At 50.3% G+C, this 27800-nt stretch overlaps 1 protein-coding gene across 7 annotated transcripts in view; it reads left to right on the forward strand.

The window, feature by feature from the left end:
* Nucleotides 1-25342, forward strand: part of MGMT (O-6-methylguanine-DNA methyltransferase) — a 296999-nt gene extending 271657 nt beyond the window's left edge. For all 7 annotated transcript variants that reach the window (XM_042907574.1, XM_042907573.1, XM_042907571.1 and 4 more), the window contains 2 exons: nt 17607-17746; nt 25064-25342. In XM_042907574.1, the coding sequence (XP_042763508.1) occupies nt 17607-17746; nt 25064-25264 (341 nt within the window). In that variant the 3' untranslated portion in view covers nt 25265-25342. The remainder of the gene's footprint in view (nt 1-17606; nt 17747-25063) is intronic.
* Nucleotides 25343-27800: the final 2458 nt, after the last annotated feature.

The raw sequence follows: 27800 nt of genomic DNA on the forward strand, positions 1-27800 counted from the left end.
AAGGAGCAAAGTCCCCAGACCACCCCCCCACCTACCCCAGGGCGGCTCTTTCCCATCACCAGCCAGAGATCCCACTGTCTGTGTGCCCCCCGGGCTCTGTGCCCTGCTCATTTCGGCCTCCAGCCTGGGCTTCGCAGACAGGCCCAGGGAGTGCTAGAAGGTAAATGCCTCTCTCGTACCCAGAGCAGGGGGAGAACCACTGCAGAACCACTGCATCTGTTTGTCATGGACGAGGACTGACTGCAGGTGACACATCTAATGCCAAGTGTGAAAAGCCGAAGAAGCCGGAAGTGAGCTGTCTTACAGGGTTGTCCCCAGCAGGCCCCTCTCTGCACCTTGGCCCTGGTCCCTGAACCCACCTGGCCAGGCAGCAGGCGGAAACGTCCCCAGCCCTCCATTTCCCTCTCTGCCTAGGAGAACTTTCTTAGTGTATGTTCAGTGCAATGTCGCAGCCGGGCCCTTGCCTGGCCTTCCCTCCGTCCTTGTCACCCCTGCAGAGGGCACGTGCGTTACCGGTCCTGTGGCAACCCCCTCTACCCACACCTGCACGGCCTCGTCCTCATTTGAATAGGTGAGAAACCAAAGTCAGCTGCACAATTGGAGCTAGATTCCATCACTCAAAATTCAGTCACAACTTCTTTTGAATTCTTCAGCTGCCCTGCGGCAAAGGCTCAATGTTGATACTGAGATTAATCCCCAAAGAGCCCCTCATTTCTCTGCAGAGAAATTAAAGCTTGCCAGTTTTCCTTTTGCCTGTCCTCCTGACAGCTCTCTCAGTAATGATATGCCTTCTCCATGGCATAATCCCTGTCCTACGGTAAAGAATAATTCATTAAGAAATTAAGGGCTTAGTGCCTTTCTGTTAGGTTGGTCTTCAAAAGTTAGCTAAAATTATTTAACAGACCTCAGGGCTGTTTCACAGGAGCTCAAGAAGCCATATGGGTGGGGACCACGCAGACCCACCCACCCCCTATAGATTTGTCAGTATTCCCAGAAATTAAGTCCAAGGACAGAAGCGCCTGGGTGTCAGGGCTAGGACTGTGGGACGCTACCCTGCTTCAGGAAGCAAACAATGTTTAGACTTTCCAGGAGCAGCCAAGTAGGCCTCCTGGTGAAGCTGGCAAGGCTCCCTTTCCACTACTCGGGAGGGCCAGCAGGAGGCTTCTAGAAGTTTCCAACTGGGTGCACAGGAGTTTCTGAACTGGATTGGAAGCAGGGTGGGGTGGTACGTACACACGTCATTGTGTATTTAGCGTGAAACGGCGTGGGTCCGAAACGCGCTCAGCTGGTCCCTTCTCTGCCGTGTGACTGAAACCGCCAAAGGGAAGGCGTGATATGACATCAGCAGTGGCCTTCCTGTCGCTGCTCAGGGTGGATGAAGGGATGGCAATGTTGGAAAACATTGTGTTGTGTACACTGGTGACATTGTGTCATTTTAAATCTGATTCTCCACCTTTTTGTTGTTCTGCTCACAAGGTTGTGCGGGGAGGGAGCACTGACCCTGTGTGTGAGTGCTGTGTGGGGAACAGCGTTCGGTTCTTTCTGGGGAATGGGCCGGTCGGGGGCCTGGTTAGGGGAGCAGGTCCCAGCGTCCTGGCCACGAAAGCTGGGAGAACTTCTAAGAGGAGAAAGCGAGTGTCCCGAAGGAGAACAGTCTAGGTGAGGTGCGTGGGGGCCGGGGGCCCAAGGGAACCAGGACTGGAGGCACGGACTTGTTCTCGATCCGGCCTTTTCTCAGTGGCCCCCCAGTGCTCAGCATGCACTCAGGTGCACGTTCTTAAACACGTACTCTCCTTCCCTCCCCCTCAGCGTTTTCACGCCCTGTGTTTCTCTGTGGTTCTGATATTGTCCGGAAACCATTAACACCTGTTCAGAGTCGGTTCTTCTGCTTTGAGCTGAATGACAATTATTTGAATGGTGAAGGGTGTTAATACATAATTATTCACATTCAAACCAGGACATTCACGGTTTAATCATCTCTCTGTAGGCCTCCTTAAGTTGGAGCTTACAGTCTTGGGCATAATTCTTTCGTTAAATAAGTTTCGGGCACTCTAATTATTGGGAAGGTGAGTACAAATACGCACGGTGCCGCCGTGAGGACGTGGTGCCCCCTTCACCTGGCAGAAGCCTCGCTGGGTGTGTGCGTCGTCTCGTCGCACGTGCGTGAGGCGGGAGGTTCATTTCCAAGGGCTAACAGTCCAGTCCGTGTGCGAGATGAGCTCTGTGATTGTGTTCTCGTGCGCCCAGGACCGGACGAGCGTGCGGGCGCGTTTCTGTTCATGAGCACAGTGCCCTGCTCGGCCTGGCTAGGCCTGGAAAGGGGCCGGCGTCACCCTGTAGACCCTGTGTTCATCTGGACCCCTCCATCTGCTCGACATTACTGAGGTCCCCAAAGAGCTTGGATTGTGAGGGTTGTGTCTGTCTGCATTTCCCAAGCTGGAAATTAAACCTGAGGACTTCTTAAGGCCTTAAGTTCTTTTAAAAATAACAATGAATTTGCTACATGTTATCAAAAATAATATATTTTGTATGAAAATGGCTATTTTCCAAAACCAAAAACACTTACTGAGAAGACTGGCTTTTTTTTTTTTTTTTTTTTTTTTTTTTTTTTTTTAATGTGTTTGCCAATCTCAGTAGTGTCTGCCTTAATGGAAGACAGCTGGATTCTCATAGCTACCCTGTCACTTAATCTGTTGTGGTATCACACGTCATTTAGCTTACGGAAAACTCCTACATGCTTGTGAGAGCAGGAGAATTAAAAAGGCAAATAACATCTTAGTGTTACTGTGAAAATCCCCCTAAACGGGTCTCAGGGACCCCTAAAGCTCCCCAGGCCACACTTTGAGGACCACTGTTCTAAAATATCAAAAATTTTATTGCGCCTAAAAATTACTCATTGCCTATACAAGGGGTAGTAAAAGTTTTGTGTTGTGCTTTGTGGACTTTTTTCAGTTTATTTTGTTTTTTTAAACTGCATCCCAAAATCTTTTTAGTTTTTTTTTTTTTTTTTTTGGCCCATAGCTAGAGATGCATACGATTGTGGTACTTGTTAACAAATTAGGTCAACCTGTGCCGTGCACTCATTCTGGCATCGGCCAGACCCAGAAGCAAAGCAGAGCCCCGCGCCGTGTCCCCACGCTGGCAGGAGGGAATTTCACATCCGCATGGACATCACCTCACACGTCTTTCTTCCTTCCCTGACCTATGTTGATATTAGTCACGAAAGGGAAATTTAGGAACTAAAAACACAGTATTGTTGGCCGCAGAGCCCAGCCGCCACCTTCAGTGGGTCCGGAATGCACGTACGGGACCAGAAGCAGAATGCCGTGAGGCGGAGACCGGGCCTGTCTCCCCGTCTGGCAGGGTAAGCTTGTGTACGGCCGGGACGCCGTCCTCCCCGGCGGGCTCATCCCGGAACAGCCCTGGGCTGTGGGTGTCACACCTGCCCGCCTTCCAGGGTCAGGGGCAGAGGGGAGAATGGGCCACCTGTGGCTAGCCTGGGAGGGAGAGAGAGGTAGGCAGGCCAGCACGGGGGCACGAGGGTCTGCTGGGCACTCCTTTCCCCTCCCAAACTGCCGTTTGGCTAAGCATGCGTCATTGTTGGGGGACAGGAATCCAAGGATGGACAGCAGGCCCTATGGACAAAGCGCCTTTCCCACAGGTCAGCTCTGATGACCTCTGTGTGGCGTGTACCTTCGCGCTGGTCCCGTCCGACCAGGATGAAACCAAGATGGAGGGGTGGGAAGCAGCCCAGTTGTGTACCTCTGTGGGGGGTGCTGAGGGCGTGGTGGAAGACTGTGCGATGCCGGTGATGGAGGCCTGTGCCCGAGAGCCTGGCCCCCTGCTGGCCTGGGCCTTCCCAGCATGCCCTTGGATAGCCTGCTCCATCCGGGGCCCCAGGGATCTCTCACCCGCCGAGGAGAGGACAGTCACACCAGAGTCATGGCGGCTGTCAAGGATTCAATATGATAAAGCAGGTTGCACGGTGCCTGGTGTGCAGTAAGAAACGTTAACACTAGTTATGAACCATCGTTGATTCATAAGCAAATTGACCAAAATTTCCAAATGAATTTTCAGAATAGTACTCATGCCCCTGTTTCCTCAGCATCGCTCAGAACCTCTGAGGAACATCTCTTTCAAGATAGCCTTTCTAGCTTTGGTGGTACAGTGGTGAGCATAGCTGCCTTCCAGAATAGCCTTTCAACTCTGCATCATGTACACTGACCAGGCTTTTATTGACTACTTACTGTGTACCTAAAACCGTCTGTGTTCAGTACTTTGAAATACTTGCACATTGGCAATTTTTCTTACACAGCAATGGATTCGACTCGTGGAAAGTGATCCAAAATTCAGCCTACTTAATAACACCGATCCTTAGGCCAGCAGAAATCGTTTTGGAGCCACAAGCACTGAGGCCGCAAAATAACAGGCCATCTTTACTTGGCATCTTACCAGCTGGCTCAGCGCGTAACACCCAACGGAGTAGCCAGGGATTTTCTGGAAAGGGGGGTTGGGCGGGTAGGACTCCCTAAAGGTGTCCTGGGAAAGGCACATGCCTCCTTCTGTAAGCATTCCGTGGGGTTGTCTTACTGCAGAGCCTCGCGCACAGGTAGCCATACTGGGCGCGGGCCCATCCCTGGGGTGTCCGCCACTGACTGGAGAGTCACTCAGGGCTGCAGGGGAATGTCGGGCTTAGAACCAGATGCACGTTGGGGACGGCAACTACCGTCTGCACGTAGTTTTTATAGAAGGGTCTCAAAGGTATGGGCATTAGCGTCTCCGTTTTGGGGACAGAGGCAGGTTTTCTCTGGCTTGTCCATTGTCAAAGTCACTCGTGCAGTTAATCCTTCGCACAGTCACTGCTTACACCCCAAAACCACAGGGCTTGTCTGCCATCACTCACTCATGGTGTGGTCTTCATTTCTCAGAAGAACTTGGTAAGTGGACACTGAAGAAGGGGAGCTCAGAAAGGCTCATCCAGAACAGAAGGCCTTAGCCAAGCCCCTGAGCTTGGGACTAGCTTACAGACAGACAGGGACCCTGTCACCAAAACCCACTTTGGCAGTAGGGTGCACAGGTCCTGCCCTCTAGGCCCCAGGGAGCAGTAGACGAGTCCAGCACCCAGCCAGCTGTGTGGACGGTAGTCAAGCCATGGCACTGAGCCTGATTTTTGTCATTTGTTCAATGAGGATAGTGATGTCAGCTTTGCAGAGTGGGTGTTGAGGACTTTAGTGGAAAATTAGCGACAGCTCCTAAGAGCTCAGGAAGCTCTGTGTCTGCGTGGTGTTTGGGAAGGTGGGACACAGAGCAGGGGGCCCGGGCCATGGCCAGGCCAAGTGCCTTCATGTGTCTTCTTCCCCTCCACGTGCCAGAGAGCATTGAGCTGTGCCCCCAGAGAGGCCAAGAGGCCCCTGAGTGTCTGAGACATCACTGTGGACACAGGCCTGCGGAGGCTGGCTGGCTCACTGTGGGTGAGCCAAGTGCCTTAGAGTGTGAGAGTAGCGGGGAAGGTACCTTCTTTTTTGTGAATGTTACAGGCCATGAATTCTGCCTCTGTATGTGGCTTTAGTGACCATTCGCTGAAAAGCTATTACAGTCTGACACAAGGGGTGGATGGGATCCACCCAGCAATGCCTGGGTCACAGAGGTCCCGTTCTCCCAGCTGGGAAAGAGGCCCTCTGGTTTAGCCCTTAGGAAGATAGTGACAGCAGAACATGGAGTGGCCCGTGCACGGTTCTAGACGAGAGCCTCTTCTTGCCTCTGAAACAGCCACTGTCTGCCCAGGCGTCTTCCCCAGGCTTCCCTGTTTGCGGGCTCGTCTCCCGAGTGTGAGACGCCCCCCTTCTCCTGCCTGGGAAACCCCTGCCCATCTGTCGGGACCCAGGCCCCCAGCCCCCTATCAGTTGATTGGTCTCCTTGCTCCGGAGATGGGGTTGGTGCACAGCAGCCAGTGCCACAGGGTTTTGCAGCCTGTTCTGTAATACGTTGCACATAAAGATTTGAGGGGCACCCGGGGGGCTCGGTCGGTTGAGCATCCAACTCAGGTCATGATCCCAGAGCTGTACGATCAAGCCCCCCATCGGGCTCCATGCCGAGTGTGGAGCCTGCTTAGGATTCTCTCCCTCTCTTCCTCTGCCCGCTCCCCCACTTGAGCGTGCTCTCTAAAAACAGAAAAAAATTGAAAGGTTGATGTGGGGCTCTGTTCCCCCACAGTCCTGGCCAGTCTGCCCATGGGCAGAGCTGTGACCGTGTGTAGGTGGCCCTGTGCTGTCCTGACCCGGATTGCGGGTCCACAGTAGATTTTCACACACTTCATGTATCAGTGCATCTGCACTGTCCCCCCGTCAGGAAGCTCAAGCTTGCGCACATGCGCGAGTGACCTCCTATAAACTTGTTTTTCCTTTGTGTTTCCTCTGTATGTCTTTTGTTTTTCCTTTGTTACGTCTGGGTCTGTGGAGGCCATGGGGAGCATGTTGAAGTAAATCGAGTTACTTGCCCTCTATCTCGTAGCTACCGTGTAATGCGTATGTTGGCGCGTGTGGAAGGCACGGACGGATTATTGACACGTTAGCTGGAGAGTCGCTCCTATGTCCGAAGATGCTGCGGTTGCTGGGGATGAGTGTGGAGTTCGGGAAGGAAGGCCGTCTCCAGGGGACTCGTTTATGTTTCTCAAGGCCCCCTCGGGCGCACCCCTTGCTGGGCCTGCTGAGCAACGGGGTGGCCTGCTCTGGCCTGTCCAGAGCCAACAGGCTGAGTTGCTGGAACTCCGCCCGAGCCACAGCCCTGGAGCGTTAGGGTGGAGACCCATAAGGCAGGTCCTTGGTCTCCCTGAGCTGGGCCAAACAGAAGGGACCCTTGAGGTGACCGTACAGAGAGCGTTGGGGGTGAAGGGGGCCTTGGAGAGGGGAAGTCGTTTGCAGGGAATGTGACCGAGGCTCTGCTATCAGTGGGCATCTTGAACTTCAGGGAGGTTGATTAAAAATGAAGTGATTGGAAAAGGTTTCCCTCTATGTTTTCCAATTTTTTTTTTTTTTTTTTTTTTTTTTTTTTTTTTTAACGTTAACATAGAGTAAAATTGACTTTTCGTGGTGTGCAGTACTATGAGTTCTAATACGGGTCAGATTTCTGTAGCTGCCGCTATAATCAGGACTCGGGGTTCATCGTCCTAAAAGCTCCCTCCTGCTGCCCCTCTGTTGTCACTGCTGCCCCTGCCCCCACCTCTCTGCTGATTCTTAGCAGCCACTGGTCTGTTCTCCATCCCCGTGACACATGTACTTGGACTCAGCATTTAACCTTTCAAGCCTGGCTTCCGTCATTCAGCTTAATGCCTTTGAGATCCATCCAAATTTCTGTATGTGTCTATAGCTTATGCCTTTTAATTGTCACAGTCCATGGTGTAGATATACCTTTGTTTGCTTATATAATTTTCATTATAGCCGTTGTAATAGGTCTATAATGCCATCTTATTGTGGCTTCAAGTGGCATTTCCCTTATAGTTATGTTGAACATTTATTCAAACATTTACCGTTCGAATGAGCTGTCCGTTCAAGTCTTTTGCCCATTTTTAAATGATGTGATTTAACACTGTTGACTCTAGAGAATTCTTTATATATTGTGGTTATAAGTTCTTTGTTGAGTATGTTATTTCCAAATATTTTCTCCCAATGTGCAACATTCTGCTAACACTTGACTTTCACAGACCAGGTTGTTTTTGTTTTTGTTTTTTTTTTCATTTGGACAAAGCCCAATTTATTTTTTTAATTTATGGATGGTGCTTTCTGATGACATGTCTAAGAACTGTTTGCCTAATTTCAGGTCACAAAGATGTTCTAAGTTTTCTTTTAATTTTTTTTTAGTTTAAAGTTTTACATTTAGAGATATGTATTTTGAATTGGTTTTCATAAGGTATACAATTTTTTAAATATTTTTAGTTTAAAGGTTTACATTTAGGGATATAATCTACTTTGAATTAATTTTTATAAGGTCTAAGAGTTATATCATGATCCAGTGTTTTGCATGTGGTTATCCAGTTTTCCAACACCACTTCTGAAAATATCCTTTTTCATCGAAATGCTTTTGTAACTTGGTCAGAAACTATTTGGACACATTTATGTGGGTCTCTTGGAAATCTCTATCAGGTTCCATCAGTCTGTGTGTTTACCCCTTTACAAATTTCACATTATCTTGATTCCTGTACAGCATAGTAAGTCTTAAAAAAGTGTTAGTGTGATTTCTCCAACTAGTTTTTTCTTCCCTTTTTCAAAATGTTTTGACTATTCAAGTTCCTTTGCCTCTCCATGTAAGTTTTAGAATCAGCTTGTCTATATCTACAGTAATTCCCTGGGATTTTGACTGGAAGGGAAATAAATTTATAGATCACTTTGTGGAGAACTGAAATTTTTATATTGGAACTTCCTATCCATGAACAGAATATGTCTCTCAAATTATTTAGGTATTCTTTGATTTCTTTTAACAACATTTCATCAGTTTATACATAACACTAACTTACAAGTGTGATTTTCCTGTGTTGACTTTGTATCTAGTAACCTAGCTAAACTCACTGTAAGATTTTGGGGAGGTGGGGTGGGGTGGGGGTGGGTAGATTCCTGGGTATTTTACCATAGACTGTCATGTTGTCTGTAAATAGGGACAGTTTTCTTTTTTCCAAAATGTATGACTTTTATTTATTTATTTTTTGGCTTTATTGCAGTGGCTAGAACTTCTACTATGATGTTGAATAGTAGTGGGAATCCTTGCATTTTTCTTACTTTTGAGGGAAATGCATTCACTTTTTCACAGTTAAGTGTGACATTAGTGCTAGAGTTTTGTTTTGTTTTTGTGTCTTTTTGTTTGGTCAATACCTTTATCAGGTTGAGGATGTTACTTTCTTTTCCTAAATGGTTGAGAGATTTTATCATGAATAGATATTGAATTTTGTTAAATTTTTTTTGCCTCGGTTGATACGTGTTTTTCTTCATTAGACTGTTACTATTATGGTTCATATTTGTTTATTTTTAATAGATTGAGAAGTGAACATAACTGGCTCCCACCTTCCACCAGCCACATAGTTAACTGATCCAGTCCAGTATACCATATAGTAGTATGCGAATCTGTATCGAGTAGAGTGTGTATATATGCAATTCTTTTTGCTGTTAGTCTTACAGACTCGTTTCCAGAGTTTCTTTGGTCACCAATTTTCCCTCCCGCCAACTTCAGTGAGGTTGTTCATATGTTCACAAGTTGTAATACACTTCGATTTTCTTGTCAGTCTTCACCCCTTCCTGGGATCCACCAGTCTTCTAAATGCTTTTGTTGTTAATTTGCATATATTTTGCATATAAGGGTTTTCCATCTGTGTTGCTTTTCCTTTTCCAAAACATCACGTAGTTGGGATCAGACGGCATGTAGCTTTTGCTTTTTTCACTTAGCAAATACACATCAAGGTAACTCCATGTCATTTTGTGGCTTGATGATCCACTCTGTATGACTGAATAATACCCCATTGTATGGATGTTCCATAGTTTACCCATTTATCCATTGAAAGACATCTTAGTTGCTTCCAGCTTTTATCAATAAGTGAATAAAGCTGAAATAAATATTCACATGGAGGTTTTTGTGTGGCCACAGGTTTTCAGATAAGTTGACTAAATATTCAGGAGTGCAATGACTGGTTCATACAGTAAGCCTCTGTTTAGTTTCGTAGGAAGCTGCCAGATTTTCTCCCACGTAGCTGTGCCATTTTGTTTTTTCATCAGCAGTGAATGAGTATCCCGGATGCTCCATGTTCTTTCTCATCAGCAGTCAGTACTGTCGGATTTGGAGGTTTGTTTGTGTGGCTCTTCTAACAGGTATAAAATTGTACCTCATTGTTTTAATTTGTAATTCCCTGATGACAAATGATTTTAAAGATCTCTTCATATGTTTATTTGTGTCTGTAGATCTTCTTTGGTGCGATGTCCTTTTGCTATTTTATAATAGGGTTGTTTTATTTTCCTGTTGTTGAGTTTTAAGGATTCTTTGTATAGTTTGGATACAAGTCCTTTACCAGATATGTGTTTTGCAAATATGTTCTTTCAGCCTGTGGCTTTCCTTTTCAGTATCTTAACAGCACTTTTCACAAAGCAGAAATTAATTTTAATAAGGTCCAATTATTTTTTTCATGGATCATACTGTCTCTAAGAACTTTTCCCTAAACCCACAATTATCTGGATTTTTTTCCTGTATATGCTTCTGAAAGTTTTATAGTTTCGCCTTTTAGTTTTAGGTCTGTGATCTATGTTTAGTTTTTGTAAAAGATACCTGGTCTGTATCTAGAATCTTTTTGTGTTGTTTTGTTTTGTTTTGTGTGCATGTGGCTTTACAGTTGTTCCAGAACCATTTGTTGGCAATACTATCATTTGTCCATTGAATTGCCTTTCCTTCTGTATTTGTGTGGGTCTGTTTCTATTCTGTCCCACTGATTTATATATTCTCTATTAATATGCCCTGTCTTGATTACTGTAACTTTATATGTAGGTTCATTTTTCCAATATTGAATCAGCTTTGACTCCTCAAACTGCACTTAATTTTGCTGTCTTCTTCCTTTTATATATTGCTGTATTTGATATGCCAGTACTTTGTTGAGAATTTTTGCATAGTTAATGAGAAATATTAATCTGTACCTTTCTGGATTTGGACTTTTTCTGGTTTTGATATTGGAGTAATTCCAATCTCATAAAATGTTTTGGGAAGTGTTCCCTTCTCTGCTGTTTTCTGTAAAAGATTGTCTTGAGTTGATGTATTTGTTCTTTAAATGTTTGATAGAATTTAATGGTGAAATCATCTGGCCCTAGTGATTTTGGAAGATTTTTAACCCTCAGTTAAAGTTCGGTGATAGTTACAGGACTATTCCAGTTATCTATGTCACCTTGGATATGATTTGGTAGTTCGTAGTTTTTGATACATTGGTCTGTTTCATCCATGTTGTTCATTGTTGTGCATAGAGTTATTTGTAGGAATATTTCATTCTCCAGTTACTGTCTGTGAAGTCAGTCATGACATCCCCTTTTTTATGCCTAATGTTGATAACTTGTTTCTTCCCTTTTTTTTATCAGTCTTGCTAAAGCTTTATCAATTTTATTGATCTTTTCAAAGAAGACAGTTTTGGTTTCATGCATTTTATTCTATCATTTTCTTTATTTCCATTTCATTGGTTTCTGCTGTTACCTTTATTATTTCCTTCCTTAGTTTTATTTTGCTCTTTCTTGTTTGTAAAGTGGAAGCTTAGATTATTAACTTGAGACCCTTCTTCTGTCAAATATGCATTTAATACTATAAACTTCCCTCTAAATATTGTTTCAGCTGTATCTTGTAAATTGTGACCTGCTGTATTTTCAGTTGTATTCAGTTCAATGTATTCTTTTTGTAATTTGCCTAAAGACTTTCTCTGTGACCCATAGATTATTTAAAATGCCTTGTTTTCTGTCCAAATGTTTGGAGGTTTCCAATCATCTTTTTGTTATTAATATCTAGTCTAATTCCATTATGATCAGAGAATATGACTTGAATGACTTCAATTATCTCAAATTTGTTAAAGCTTGTTTTATGACCCAGAATGTGGTGTATCTTGGTCGGTTTTTAGTGTGCATGTGAAAAGAATGTATATTCTGTGATTGGATAGCGTGTTGTGTCAATCAGTTGAAACCAGCTGGCTCATGGTGTTTTTCATTTCTGTATCCTTGATTTTCTGTCAACTACTTCTGTTAGTTACTGAGAGAGAAGTGAGGTCTCCAAGTGTGATTGTGGGTTTGTCTGATTCTCCTTTCAGTTTTGTCAGTTTTTGCTTTATTTATTTGAAACTCTCTTGTTAGGTGCGTAAAGGTTTTGGGTTGCTGTGTCCTGGTTGTGAACCATCCCTTTTGTCACCATGTAATATTCCTTTTTACCCCTGGAAATTGTGCTCCTCAATCTGCTTTGTCTGTTACTAACTTTTCTTAGATTACCGTTTTCATGGTGTGCTTTTCCCATCCTTTTAGTTTTAACACATCAGTATCTATTTATTATTTGAAGTGAACTTCTTGCAGACAACACATACTTGGGTTATTTTTTCAATCCATCTGGCACACTATTATTTTTTCATTGGTGAAGAAAGGCCATTTATATTTAATGGAATTATTAGTACGATAGAGTTTCTATCTACATGTTTATTTCACTTGTTTTCTTATGACTTTATTATTACATAATTATTTGTTTTCTGTCTTTTCTATTTTTCCTTTCTCTTTTCCCTTCCCTTCTTTGGGGCTATTTTAACTTCTTGTTCTGTAGCTTTTGTTTTTCTGTCAGGTTTTTGACTACATTATCTCTTTATAGGGATTATAATCCTTGCATACTTAACTTTCAGAGCAGTTGGCCCAGTCTCCCTCTTTTTTTTTTTAATTTTTTTAATATGAAATTTATTGTCAAATTGATTTCCATACCAACACCCAGTGCTCATCCCAACAGGTGCCCTCCTCAATGCCCATCACCTACTTTCCCCTCCCTCCCACCCCCCATCAACCCTCAGATTGTTCTCAGTTTTTTGTGTTTTTTTTTAAAGAACTCATCAGAAGGACAGTCCAGGGTATTTAGCCAGATAATTACCATTCCTTTTGTTCTGACTTTACTGCTAAGCTTCCAGGCTGCACCCTCCAGTCTGAGGTCCCTTCTTGCTAAAGACCTTTCTTCAGCAATTCTTTTAGCTCACCTCTACTGGCAGCACCTTTGTTTCTGTCTGAACATGTCTTAATTTTAGCTTTATTTCTGACGAGTTTTTTTTTAACTGGATATAGAATTCTGAGTTTCTTTCTTGTCTTCGAGCACTTTATAAAATTGCTATTTCACTTCCTTCTGACCTCCATGGTTTCTGATGAGAATTGTACTGGCATTCAAATCCTCGTTCCCTTTTAAATAACACATCATTTTTCTCTGGTTGTTTTGGAGAGTTTCTTTGTCTTTCGATTTTACCTGCCCGCTTTGTCATGATATGTGTGGGAGTAGATTGCTCCGGGCTTGTCCTGTTTGTGGTTTACTAGGCTTTTGACTTGTCGTATATCTTTGGCCAGATTGGAAAAGTTTTAGCTATCATTGACTAGCATTTTTTCTGCACTGTACTCTTTTTCCTCTTCCTCTGGAACTCCAGTTAATTCGACTGTTAGACCGTTTGATTTTGTCCTACGCATCCACTTTCTGATTTTTTGTTGTTTAACGTGTTTCTGTCTGTTTCTCAGATCAGATCATTTCTGTTGACTTCAGTTTATTGACTGTTTCCTCTGGCATCTCCATTCTGCTATTGAGACTGTGCAGTTTTTGTGTTTTGTATTTTTCTGTACTAAATTTTCGTTTGCTTCTTTTTTATAACTTGTATTTCTTTGAAACTCGGTATCTTTTCATTTCTTTCAAAGGTATTTTCCCTTCTTACAGCATTTTTATTGCAGATAAAATCCTTCAAAGTTACCAGGCCATGTATATGAAATTCTCACATCATACACTTTAAATATCTTACCATTTTATTTGTCCACTAATCCTCAAAATGCCAGGGACAAAATCTTGTCGTGTGATTCCAACTTCTGTGGCATCTTGGCCTTGATGTTTGTTAATGTCTTTTCCAAGATGAGTTGAGGGTTTTATGATTCTCTGTTTGCCAAGGCATTTGGGATTATATCCTGATCATTTTGAATGTTAGGTTCTGAGGCTCTCAGTCTTGTGTGAGTCCAGTGTATAGCACTGCTATTTTTTTTTTTTTTAGGAGGCACTCAACCTGGATGGGTTTGGCTCTAAGTTCTGACCAGGTTTCTGCAGGTTGTGGTTTCAGTGTCCATTTTGTTGTTCAGACTCCATGGTCCTGTCCTACGAATCAGTGGCCGGTCTAGAACCCTTACATCCATTCTCCATGTCTTTGATTTAGAGTGATCCACACGTGCACAGGTCAGGAGTGAGTCCAGGACTTTACAAACACCTTCTCAGTGTGCTTTCCCAAACTTCCCTTTCTCTGCGTCTTCCCTGCTACTGTCCAGTTCTCAGGGACCCTGTTTGGTCCCTGCTCATAATTTGGCCTTACTTACCCCACTCAGATACACACCTCCTAGAACTGCACCAACGTCCAGAGCCAACTACTGAGAAGACAAAGAGGAGGAAAGCAGCCGGGGCCTGCCCACCTGCGGGGACCACAACTGCTTCCGACAGAAAGAGACATGGGCATCCCGGTTGCTTCGGGGCCAGGGTGCAAGGGTTCAGAGATAATACCAGAAAGCGAGCGATTCCTCTGCTCAGAGCATCAGAAGACCCTTCTCTCTCCTCAGGGAGAGAGAGACAATACTTGCATACTTAACCTGCTGGCGCACACCCATGCATCTGCACCTGTGGATGCCCTCTAGCTGCTGCCTGGTGGTGGAGAGCCCGAGGGCCTGGGCAGCCGAGAGACGGCCCTTCCTCAGGAACCCGCACCCCGCAGCAGAGTCCCCTTGAAAGAACGATTCTACCCAAAGAACTCCAAAGCGTGGTGTTCTTGCTTACTGGAGAAGAGATGGCGGAGGCAGCCTTGGTCTTAAGGAGACCTGATCTCCAGGCCCAGCCCTGCCACCGAGCAGCTGTGCTTGAGCGTAGCAGTGCATGGGGGGGTGCAGGACACATCCATCCAGGGAGCTCTCGCGATGGTGTTCATCACCGGGGAAGAGGCAGAGGCCCAGGGGAAGGAAGCGACTCGTCCAAGACCCTGCAGCCTGGAGTCTGCCTTGGCCCCTGGGTCTGTTCCTCCCGTCGCACGTGGGGACTACGGTATCTGCGTAGGCTCCCTCATCAGAGCCCCACTTGGCCGTGTCAGCGCAGGCACACCAGTGAAGGCTGCCATGATCTCTGCTCCCACAAGTGACAAGAAGAGAGCTCACATATAAAATTCTGGTGTCCGTGACATAGAATGACGTCTTCCATGGCCGTTGGTAACCCCGTCGTGAGCCCCTAGGAGACTGATGACATACTGTTCGGCTAGAGAGAATGTAGAAAGCAGTCTTGGACGGGGTAGGTGCTCCCGATGGGCATGTTTAAGTGGCCACCCACGTGGAAACAAAAACGGCTGTGTCCTTAAGGGAGCGGAGCTCAGAGAAGCAGGCCAGCCCCCAGCGGAGCCTACGGTGGCCCCACAGCAGAACACGGCCCCCGCTCGTGGTACCCAGGCCCCAGAAGAGGCAGGAGAAAGGGTGGGGAGGAGAGGGTGAAGGAAAGGAACATCCAGAATGTGACCGGCAGAGGCCGCTCCGCACAGCTCTGGGGTCATGCCCACTCCCCAGGGAGACCGTAATGGGAGGGAAAAGGATGATCATCTAATGGCTGCCCTTTGGGGCACCTGAAATGATGGCCCAGCCGCCGAGGACTTACGTGGACACCTCCACATCCAGAAGATAGATCTTCCACATCAGCGCATGTTAATTTTTATGAGTAGGTTTTACTACATTTTAGAATGATATTTAACAACCGACAGTGCCAGCCCCTCCTGGAAAGAAGAGCAGTTTCATGGTCTGATTTTGCACGGGTCAGGGTCAGAGGCACTGTCGCTGAGCGCCGCTCCAACTAATTAATGCATTTGCTCCCTACAGGGTGAAATTGGGTTTTCAGATACATTTATAACACGACTTGCTTGATTCCTAAATATTGCATTATTTGAGCTATTTTTCCTAATACACGGCCTGGTGTGTATGGGGTGAGAAATTATTTCCCATGAAAAATTGACAGCGAAGCTGAAACTGTCTGATGAACCCTGTGCTCACATACGGACACCTTATGCCTAGACAGGCAGGCGCTGGAGCGGCACCGCGGCTTCTCGGAGCTGCCCTGCGCCCCCGGGTGAGCTTGCACGAGCGCCTCTCCTCGTGGTCCTACGGCTTTGGGAAAGTTCTGGGCTCTTCTTCTGGAAAGCCCGGGCGGCATCCAGCAGAACACACACAGCGACCCCTCTGTGCTGCACGAGGAAGGCTGGAGACGGGCCTCCCCGCTTCTTGCGGTCTCCACAACGCGCTGCTTTCGCGCAGTTTCTCTTCTAAGACCTCCGGCCCTGAAATCGCCTTCTCCCCAAGTTATTGCCAGGCGGCCTGCCGCCTCTTTCTTCTTCCTCTTCTTGTTTTGTTTTTGTTTTCGTTTTTTTGGCGTGTTTTTGTTTGTTTTTAAGTGAGGCATAACAACAACAGCAACAGCAGTAATGATGAACAGTTTGATTTCAAAACCCTTTCTGAAGAAATCACAGTAAACAGAGTGTGTTTGCCTAAGGAAACCCTCCGAGCAATCAGCCAGTAACACAACTGCATGTGCTAATGAACCCAAAGCTGTTAATGTGGTTTCTTCAGTTAAATTGATTCATGAATTTTGAAGAGAACATTATCTAATGAATTTTCTTTGAATAGAAAGCAATTAAAAGGACAAATCAGTCTGATTAACCCCAAAGTCACCCTCCTGCCACAAATGGTGTACAGTTTGAAATTATATCATAAAAAACTAGAGCACATTTGCTATCTTTTTGCCCTCTACTAATCCATGTAAATTAATGAACAACAAAGTTAATTTCTTTGATGACCCTGTTCTAGTATCACCTGGATTATGCTGATGTTTAATTTGCTTAATGTTATAATAAAGACTAAACAGATTTTTTTTTCCAGCGAAGTGATTATCATTCCCTTCAGTTAAGAAGTGATTTTTATTATTTAAAACGCATGTAAGGGTGTGTTTCCTTTAAGAACCAAATCGCACTTTGCCAGCCTGGCACCGAGTGTAATTAGTGCTATTATGGACACACTCCGGAACACCGCTGCTGCCCGTGGAAGCCTTCCCTTTGTCGTTGCCATCGGGAACTCCCGCCCCCGGAGGGCTCAGTGCCCCCACCGTGGGGGACACAGCTCCGTGTCCAGTGCTCCTGAGCCTTGCGTTGCCTTTGGAAAGACAATAGGTATCGATTCAGACCAGCCTCCCTCGCAAAGCTGGAGGCAGAGGGAGAGAACGTTGCCATGCACTCACCTGTTCACTCCCACAGCAAGGTGAGGAGCAAGCGCGATTTGATGTGGCTTGCCAATTAAAATGGGAATCAAGTTATTTTATTTTTGCAGCCCCGTGCATGGCAGATGCCTGTAGCCAAGGTCACTGCCAGCCCCGTGTACGTGGTGTTTGGCATTCTGAGTCTGCTCGCTGCTGGGTGTGGCCGCCTAGCATAAAACCACAGCCCGGCCCACGGCTCCTTTTTCCTTGTGTATCCCAGCTGACGTTGCCAATGACCCAGCAGTCTAAGAGGTTCTGAAGTCAGTGGGCGGGCAGGGCCTTCTGGGCTCACGAATGTGTGCGTGCCCCAGTCCTGGAAGAGCATCACGTGGTCCTTCCTGCGTGGGACCCGGGGACGCAGGGGGCGGTTGCAGGTCTGGGGCGCGTGGTGTTGGGATGGCTGCGTAGGGGCCAGCCCGCACAGTGACGGGACCGTGTGCGGAGGCCGCATTTTAATTGACTGTAGCACCTCTGTTTGTGTTGACGTGCTTTCTGTCTCAAGACCGGCAGGTTTCTACATCAGAGCTGCGGGAGCCGCTTGTCCACATAACGTCATTCTGCATTCTGCCTTTCAGATTCGTTCACCAGACAGGTGTTGTGGAAGCTGCTGAAGGTTGTCAGACTCGGAGAAACGGTTTCTTACCGGCAATTAGCAGCCCTGGCAGGCAGGCCCCGAGCCGCGCGGGCAGTGGGCGGAGCGATGAGGACCAATCCTGTAAGTCGCTGCCAGCGGGTGCGTCAGCGGGGCCGCAGGTGGCGGCGGGAGGGGGGGCCCGGGGCCCTGCAGTGTAAGCGGCCTGTGCGGCACCGCGTGGGGAGCAGAGGAGAGGAGGCATCTGTACGGGCCCCCGGAAGAGGGGTGGGCGGCCCCTGCCCCCCGTTTTTGGTGGTGACGGTGGCATGTCTTCCCCAGGGGGTGGCTTCACCCCAACCTTTTCATGTCCTTGTCCCCCCTGCGCATCGGTAGTCGCGTTTTGCTGAGAGGGAGAGCCCCTCCAGTCCACGCCGAGCTCCCCAGAGGATGGGCTGTGTGGGGTGGCGGCACGCCTGTTGTGCCCCGTAGGACAGAGGGCACTTTCTCCCCGTCATACCCGTACCTGGGCCGCCGGCCATGCTGTCTCAGGAAGGAAGTCCACGTGAGTTGGGGAAGAGGCCGTGGCGCCCCCGTCCCCAAAGCCAGGTCTGCCGGAGGACGACCCCGTACAACTGAGTGAGGCCTGGAATGTTCTTTCTTGTCAGCCTGTCCAGAGCCTGGCAGGGGCCTGCTAGCACATTCGAAACAGTTTCTCCCCGAAGCGGTGGGAACGTCTGCGACGGGATAGAAGCGTGCCATCCTGTCAGGATGAGGAAACAGAACCAGCACATCCTGGGGGAGGAATTACTACATCAGACAGACCTCCCTCCTTTGAAAATGGCTATAGCTTTGCTGTGTGTCCTCAAAATTCTCTTCATCCCCGTTGACCCAGGCGAGGCGGGCGTTCACACACCCCAACCCGCCGCTCTTGCCAGTTGGCACCGACTGCCCTTGGTCAGAGCCCGGCATCTCTAGGAGACGGCGATTACCCAGCTTTCCGCACAACACGGCCTTGTTTGGTTTAAGCAGCAGCTCATAGAGGATTGCGGTGGATCGCACCGTCTTGATGCGTGTCTGACCTGGAGAAGAGCTCTCTGCCTTGTTAAACTCCGATTGTCCGAGCAGCATGTGATGCGGACGACGCGTCGCACCCAGCCCGCATCTCCCCATCTAGAGTCCTCGGCGGCCGTGGCTGCTGAGCCCAGCGGGCGTCCTGTTGTGTTTTCGCTGCCATGTGCCCAGCTGCGTCTTCAGAGTCCATCCCCTCCACACCCTGTGGGTGCACACGCTGACCATGCGCACAGGATGACTCGGCATCAGGTTTATGAGCATGATTTTTTACGCTTCTGACAAACTTTGACCCACGTCGTTCCTCGGAAAGGCCACCGCCTTCTCCCAGGTTGTGTCTCCACGTTGAGCAGTTGGACCGTGCTCTGGATAGAAAGACGGCTGGGACACCGTGGTATCCGGGCTCCGTTTCGCGCCTTGTGAGAAGGACGTCAGAAGCCGGCCGGGCTCTGCCTGTCCCGCCTCCCCGCCCCCCCCCCCCCCCCCCGCGGTCGTGGCGTCCTGTGGACATCCTCCCTTTGTCCCAGATCTTCATCCGTGTTGCGGGCCCCATTTCTGCTCTCCATGCCCTGTGTGTAGAGTCGGTCACCCACGCTGCTCACGGAGGCTTGACTTGACTCCCACCGTGTGACGCAGCAGGTGGGTGCCGCCGTCGCTGCCCCGGGCGTGGCTGCCGCCCGCCTCTGCTCCGAGAACAAGTGTTGGTAACGGACGGCACGCATCCGTAGCCCCGCACCTGCCTTCTGTGTGATGACAGCAGTTTCTCACTCTCTGAAAGGGACGTGCCGTCACTGTTCAGCGATCACGCTCCTGGCAATATTCAGAAACATTTATTGTTCTGCAACCAGCATGACTCTCTTCTCTTGCTATTAATCTCGATGAACATCTCTCTTCAACTGTGGCCTCAGTCACTGAAATTTATAAAATAGGATCTCCCGAGGCTTAAATCTCTAATGTCCGTAAAGTCAACGTATTGACTTCCCCGCCTCGTGCCCAGGTCAAGAATGGCAGCGACGACATCAGGCATGAGGACCGAGCAAGCGCCTGGTCCCTCCTCTTGGTGCTGTCCTGTGCCACGAGCAGCCAGGCAGAGGGGTGAGCCCTCGGGGCCTGGCCACGTGTCCCTCTGTTGTCGGGCGCCGCACGTAACCCATGCAGGGACCGTCCACGCCAGGCGGTTGTGGAGATGCCGGCAGCTACAGGGCGGAGCAGGGCTTCCAGGCCTGGTGCCGACATGCCATAGGTGCGCCTGCGAGAAAACCTTCAAAGGTGTAGCCAACTTCCGCTCAGCCTCCCAGGGAGCTCTGCGGTCCTCGCGGGGTTCCCGTAAAGTTGATCTAAAACCTCCTTGGAATGGGCTGGGGCGTCCAAGAGGTGACCCAGGAACCTGCCACGACTGGTGTGGCTGTCCCACGTGGGTGCCCCCTTTCCTTGGTGCTGGCGGCACAAGGCCCAACGCGGAGCCCCACGCATCAGCTCCAGCACCAACAGAGCATCGCTGAGAGTTGCTCGTTGAAAATCTCTCTCAGTTTAGGCTGAGTAGAGCAATTGTACCTTTTGGGAAGGAGAGTAGAAAATGGGTTTGGAATGTGGCAAAACACCACGGAGCTCATTGTGCACTCATTCCTTAGGTGGCTAGCGATAACCGCGAACACGAGCTGGCTCGTACTCCAGCCCTTGCTGCGGGGCAGGCTTCTCTTCCCCACCAGAGGAAGCGTTGCTTGCTGCCGTGTGGGGGTTTGGTCCCTTCCTAAGTGCTCGGTTTTCCAGGTTTTCCACAGAGGACTCACTAGCCCACATAAGACGGTTCGGCAGCCTTCTGGAAGGTGCGCCCCCCCCCCCCCACTCATTCACCACGGAGGATGGTCAGCCTCCTGTGAGTGACTCTGGAGACGCCACGATGGCCCTCCCCCACAAGAGCACCCTTCCGCTCATCCTCAGACAGAATTTGCTAAATGCAGTTCAAAGGCAATCAATACATTGCACAGAGAGTTTCCCCACTTTTTTCTAAACAAACGCATTCCTGAGGAGTTAGTTTATTCACAGATTGCCACGAGCGTTAATGACCCCCCGAGTCTTGTTCTGCCAGTCACCCAGATGGCTGTTGATAAAGATTTAGCATCATGTTCTAAGTGTCAGGGCTGTCAGTGGGGCTGAACCATTTGACCAGAAGAAAAAAACGCACAGGGAGCTATTGATTACAGCTTCCCGGTGTCACTTGTTCACCAGGATTTAGGTATTGATGAGGCCGCGAGTGAAAACAAGCCCTCTCCCTTGTGGGCTGCTACCACAAGAACAAAGGCGAAGTTGGAAAAAATATTCAGCCAGCACCAGAATCAGAGGGATTCCATTATTGATTGAAAGGCCCCTTCGTGTTATTTTTGTTGGAGACAAATCTATGGGTTTGGAAGTTTTATAGCACTTGAGAAACAGTCTGTGTAAGTGATGGATTCAGTATTGGATGAATTAGATTTCACAGCGTGAAGATTTCAATGCAGCTGTGATATTATGAGCTGCTTGGTTATTGATAAAAATTACATTTTATGCAGTACAGGCTTTCAAGAAGAGGGTGTAGAGGGTATGGATCCTTTGAAATGTCCATAGGGCGCAAATACATTTTGGCGGCCTTGGTTATCTTCGTCGTCTGAGATCCGCCACCAAAGTTAACACGGACAGAAGCGGTGCTCCCTGCCTCTTGTGTAAAAATCGTGCGTCTTTGGCAAGCGACCTGCCGTCCCGCAGTTGCTGCCCAAGATGAAGCCTGGCCGGGGCGGTGGCCGTCACTGCCTTTCCACGGGAGTAGGGCTGTGGTCTGTGGGACACACGGAGCAGGGAGGAAAATCAGAGCCCGCCCGTGAAGTCAGCGTTGGGTGGGGAAATTGAATCGGTACCTAAAAACATCTGTGAAACTAGCTCGAATCTTTATCAGTCAAAACTTGAGTTTCACGTTGTTGTGTCCTCGAAGCAATTATTAATGTGACTCTTTATTGTATTGATAAAAGCCCTCAATCAAAGTCAATATTCCAGACTTGAAATGTTGTGATTCTCCCCCCAAGATGACAGGGATGATAGGCTGCTTGCGGGACGGGGCGGCAGCGGGAGCTTTCCCGGTGTGTGAAATGGCACAGACGGGAAGCCAGCTCTCCCCAGACCCGCCCTGACCCTGTGACTTGTCCTTAGATCCCCTGAGACTGCATGCGTTCCCATGGCAACCCAAACTTGCAGTCAGAATAGGGACTGGTCTGTGATGCGGGAGAAGTTAGGTTCTCAGCATCCGAGCCAGGTTACCCACAAGGCCAGCGATCCCCCTCGGGCAGCTGGTGGAGAGGCCATGTGCAGGCGCCGGGTTCCGCCCCCGCTGGGCTGGACTCCCCTCCTTGCCCCTAAACTGCCGTGGGAACTTGGGCAGGAAATGTAACCCAAGGCCGACCGTGCCTGGCCTGAGGCTTGTTGGAGGCTGTGTGATGTGCCACAGCGGGCACAGGCCACGTTCTCCCTGGTGGTGTCGTTGAGTGCTGGGTCCGGGATGGGACTGGGGACCGTGCCCTCTGCCCAGAGACAGGTGTGGCTCGGGGCCTACTGGGGGGTACTCTAGGCGGGTTGTTTTGTGTGACGGGCTGAGGTGGATGCACGGCCACAGGGCGGCTAGACGCCGTGAGAAGAGACCCCAGGTACGTGTGTTCAGCCACTTTCCTAGAAACTCAGCTGACTGGTGGCTGGTCGCTGGTCGCTTTGTCCAATTCGGGTCTTTGGAGTTGGAGCTTGGGGGTAGGGGACGTGAATCTTCTCTCTGTTGAGCTGCAGACTTAGTAGAGGGATTCTGAGAAACTCTCACCCTTCAGGGCCCTGCAGGAGTGGCCGTTTTTCCTTGCAGGACATTTGGAGCACGATAGCCACATGTGAGTGCACGGAGAGGGGCTGGGGACAGCAGGTCTGGGGCTTCAGGAGGTGAGGCAGGATGGGAGCTGAGTGGTCCCTGGGTACCACCCGGCTCCCTTCCAGGGTGGGGTCCGCTGGGGGTCTGTCTCCAGAGCGGGGCCGGTTCCTATAGCCGTGCTGGCTGGCTGTTCACGGAGCACTGCTGTGATCTGCACAACAATGAGAACCGTCACCCTAGCATGTCCTGGGCCTTCCGTGACTGACCACCCACGTCCCTGCACCCCAGTCAAGATGCAGCCACTTAGGAATGAGGGCTGTTTTACCCGGGACCCCTGGGCAGACCATCTCCTGAGAGGTTTGAACTCTGCTGAGAATCCACCAGATGTCCTGTCCTGGGAAGTCTTGGGTTCTGAGTAACTGCTTGTCGGGGCCTTTAAGCAAAATGACCATTCATCCCCCAGAGCCCCCACTGTGGGAACACGGTGTGCCCCCTGCAGTTGGCATGCTCTAAATAGTGCCCACTGGCCACCAGGGAGGCGAGGTCAGCAACTTGAGACAGGCTCCTGTCCACTCTGGCTTTAAGGGGCCATAAGTTCCTTCCCTTTCTTTTCCTCCTGTGTCCTGGGCCAGCTGTGCAGTGGATAAAGGACAGCAGGGTATTAGCTTTATTCAAATAAAAGCTCAACTCGAGAGGTGCTGTGGCCACAGTGGGCTTCCCAGGAATTCTGGCTGGAATGAGCCCCCCTTCCCTGTTAACCAGCCCCAGCAGAGGCAGGTGCTGACGACATCTGTGCTGCGGGGCAGACAGGTCCCCTCGCAGGACCCCACCTGGTGCCGGGCATTCCCGTGCCTTCGTCCCAGGATGGCTGGTCAGGGAGTCCTCCCCGCCTCGGGCCGGGGGTAAAGGATGCGGTGGCGGGTCCCTTCTTCCGGTGGGTGTCCCACCCCATGGAAATCAAAAGCAGGGGCAAGGCGCACTGTGCCCACCCTCCACAGTGGACTCCGTCCTGAGAACAGACCCTGAGCAGGTCTGCCAGCGGACATCCTTGGAGCTCCTGTCTGTGCAGCCCAGGCCAGTGGCGGGACAACCCAGGCGCTCCCCTGGGGACCGCTGCTGAAAGGGACCCCCCTACCCTTGGGGAGGACAGAGGTCTTCTCTGCTGGGAGAATTGACTACAGGGAGTGTGTTAGATGGGATTGTTGGCTTGCGTGTGGCTGCAGGAATAACGAACCACCCATGTGACCGTGGTCCCGATTTGAATCCAGGACCTGTGAGCTCTGGTATCCAGTTTGGGATGTGGAGGACCAGACACCCATGGGTCTGCCCTGTGCCGGCCCCAGGCAAGGGCAGAAGGACTGCCGGGCACGGGGGGAAGAGTCCTGTCCTTGGGGCATCAGGGTGTGGTAGGGAGACCTGCCTGCGATGTGGGCCCTCCTCCTCCGGGGCTGCAGGCCAGCCTGCCTTCCTCCGGGACTAGTATTGCAGCATGTCGAGCTGCCGGTAAGTTGGATTGGCAGGGTTTGGTGAAGGCCCTGGGTGCGCAGAGCCCAGCCCTCACTTCCGTTTCCTGGTGTGTCCCAGTGACGCACGGCACCCAGACAGCCGTCACCGTCCCTGGTCCTGGCAGTGGGTCCTTTTAACGGTGGGTTGGCTTCTCTTTGTAGGATTGTATTTGGATTTTCATCATGAGGTGGTCTTGCTTTTAGTGAAGTCGTTGTGTTGATTAAGCACCTGACTCCTCCGTCTGTCTCCAGAGGTGGGCGCACAGGGAGGCCCCAGCGCCCTGGGGAGGGCTGCGGGTGGGCACGGCCCCGGTCTCGAGTCCTCAGGGATGCTGTTGGCCAGCCTCTCCCAGTCCAGGTATCCAGGGGCCAGATGGTGGCAGCGGCTGCTCAGGTGAGAACAGACGAGGACTAGAGTTTCTCAAACTTCCAAGTATCCCGGGATTAAGGAAGGGAGACGCACTCTCAGTGCAATGCAGAGCATGAAGCAGGTCGGCAAACCTTCCCTATGAAGGGCCTGGTGGTAAATACTTTGTTCTGCAACAGCAGCCCCAGACAACATGGCTGTGTTCCAATAAAACTTTATTTACAAAAGCAGGTGGGGACTGTACCAGTTTGCCACATTTTTCCGGTGCCTTGTGTGAGTATGGTCTTCCCTGAAGGTTCCTGTCACTTCTCGAAATGTTTGCGAATTTTACCTACCGCCCCGTAACTTGGAAATGTGATTTTGAAATTTGTAAGCATACGCCGCAAATTACTTACCAAAGACCGTTTTCTCCTTCCGAATGTTGGTATAAAGGGATTCTCTGGAAAATGCCGTTCATTTGCCTTGGAGCGTCGTGTCCGTCCTCGGCCCGTGCCGAGACCCCCAGAGACCAAGGGGTGCACAGCGCCGAGGCAGCCAGCCGGGGGCCTGCATGTCACTGTGGTCAAGGGCCTTGCTCTGGATGCCGAGAGACCTTGCGGGCCCCGAGCCCAGACTGACAGGGTCGCCTCTCTGTCTTGCAGCTTCCCATCCTCATCCCGTGCCACAGAGTGGTCTGCAGCAGTGGAGCCGTGGGCAACTACTCCGCAGGCCGGGCCACGAAGGAGTGGCTTCTCGCCCACGAGGGCCGCCTGGCAGAGAAGCCGAGCTGTCCGGGAGGCTCCCGTGGGGGTGGCATCCCCCACCCCCAGCCTGCTGGCGGAACGGAGGACTTGTGGGAGTAAATACTTGAGTGACACATAAAGGTTCTAGCACATTGGAGGTGGTCTGTGCGGTATTAAAAGACCTGAACGTGTCCTGGGGGACATAGCGTGTGTGCCTTTTCTTGTTTCCACATTTTACGGCAGAGTGAGTTCAGAGGACTGGCCGTTGTTCATCGTTTGTTTCTCACACCGTCGTCGTTCCATTTCTAATGTCTGTTAACACAGGGATAAGAAAGTGGGGGGCCCGGCAAGCCTGAGAGCCACCGTCCTCCGGGCAGGTGGGAGCATCCGGCACCCGCCAGGGCCCTGGCCCCCCCGACGCAGGCCTGTCCCCCTGAGAAGCTGGCCTCCCCGGCTCCCCTCTCTGCTTAGCCATTGAGGCTGCCGGGACGGTGTCTCCCGCTCAGGCCTTCCTGAGGGAGGCCCGGCCGCGGAAACCAGTGCTCATGGAGGTTTCCTAGCGATGTTCTTCTCACCGCCAGAAAACCAGTGCAGGATGCACACACTTTGGGTTGTATCGGTTGAATGGAAAAGAACCACTTACCAAAGTGATTTGGGAAAAGAAGTAGCTCCTTGAGATGAGTTTGGTCTAAATGGCTCCTTCCCGAGGGCGGAGGGTGGAGGGTCTTCCTCGGGCCCTAGCCCCTCTCCTGCCGCTGCTGACCTTTGTGCGCTCCAAATGGAAGGTGACGATAGAGCCTAAGAGTCAGAGGTCACACAAGAAGGGGGGGTCTGCTCCTGTCGCTGGCAGCAGAGAAGAGTGTTTCCAACCACGTGCCACCGTCCGATGCTTCATTATCGCGTTGTCATTTTCTCTTTGTAATTAACCGTACCTGAGAAACACAAGGGAAACTTGCAGCTATGCATGTGGATAAATAAGAATAGAGCATATGATGTATGGAGAAAATAAACTCCACCCCACTGTGCAGGAGAGAGCTGTATTTTTGTCAGGGGTTCCTGTGACAACGCAAACCCCAGCAGGGAAGCTCAGGTGCTTTGTATGTGTCACCGAGAGCCTGGGTAAATATACAGCCTGTAATGCGCATGGTTTGGGCGTATTTTAAATTCCATGTTACCTTAACGCCGGTAAAGGAACGGTGCCTGATGTAAACAGACTTTAGGCTTTTCTCACCAATTTGCAATTTGTTATATCCTTTTATTATGTCAACCAAATTCTGGGTCTTTCCCCTCAAAAATAAAGTGGTAGGACCATTACTGCATCACCTTCTGATTTCCATCCTTCTCCCTGCTGCTGTCTCAAAGCCCGCCATCCGGCGCCCGCAGTGGCCACGTGGAGGTCTGATTTCCGGACAGGCCGCGGGGCCACCTTGCTTCACCGAGCCCCTTGGCAAGCTTCGACAGCTGTAAGCACGCCCTCCCGGCGTCTCCGCGTGTGAGCAGAGGGGCCCGTTTCTGTGTTTCTGACGTGTTGGGAAGGCGAGTGGAGGTCCGGGGTGCACTTTGCATTTGGGGACTGCGGAAGTGGTTGTGTTGTAAATTCTGCGAGGAAAATGCTTTTCTCCAGGAACTGACGGTCACCAAGAAATGCGGTCGTGCTCTGCCCTGAACGGGCCGGAAAACCGCGGTCCTCACAGGCAGGAGCTCTGGCCTCGCTGGCCCGGGTGTGGGTTTCGTCTGAGTGCTTTCCAATAGAGGGCACCATAGCAGTGCACTAGGCTGTGGTCGGGAGACCCCCAGTCGCCACGTCTGTCTGAGGACAGACTTGAGAGTGGGGGCAGAGGGAGCTCTGCGATCGGCTCTGTGCCGGTCCCGCGGAGCACGGGGTGCCGTCGGTGCTGCTGGCAGACCCTGGTGATGCTCCGCGTGTCCCGTGCCGCCCGCATGCCGTGCACCCCAGCCACCTCCCGGGCCAGGAAGGTGTGGGTCCCTGACACGCCGCGTGCCTCCCACCGATCTCCAGATCCCCGGGTGGGCTCCCAGGGAGGGTTCCTGAGCCAGACGGCCACACGCGGGCGTGCCTACAAGGCCCACGTCCCCGGCGGGGCTCGGCCACTTGCGGCCGGAGACCCGCCCATCAGAGCAGACCAAGGTGACCCCGCAGCCCCTCGTGGCCTGGCACCGCCTGCTTGGGCCGTGCCCTTGGTGCAGTACAGACCGCGTCCTGTTTTCTGTCTCCCAGGGCTTCCTCGGCCCTGTCAGAACGGGCCTGATAGATGCCCCGAGGTTCCCGCTGACAGAGGCACGGCCATGTACCGCTCCAAGGACAAGCTGTGCGGGGGCCCACATGAAAAGCCAGCACAGTTGCCTAGAGCCACTGCTGCTCAAGGTTGCAGTGCGGCTTATGGAAATAAGGAGGAAAAGGAAAGGCACAAAGAAACACAAAAATACTTTCCAAATAAAAAGAAATGTGGAAACAAGAATTAGTCGTGTTCTTCGGCCTCAGCCTCGGGTCCCCTGCACTAACGTGGCGCATGGTACTTTGAACGCAGACACGGAGACCCACGGGGGCGGGACAGCCGGCTCCGTGCAGAGGCCGTTGTTTGCTGTTCTCCCCCATTTCCAGAGACCAGGACGATGAGAGGTTCGGAGAAAACGG

Source organism: Panthera leo, chromosome D2 (genome assembly GCF_018350215.1).
Source record: "Panthera leo isolate Ple1 chromosome D2, P.leo_Ple1_pat1.1, whole genome shotgun sequence".
Lineage (NCBI taxonomy): Eukaryota > Metazoa > Chordata > Mammalia > Carnivora > Felidae > Panthera > Panthera leo.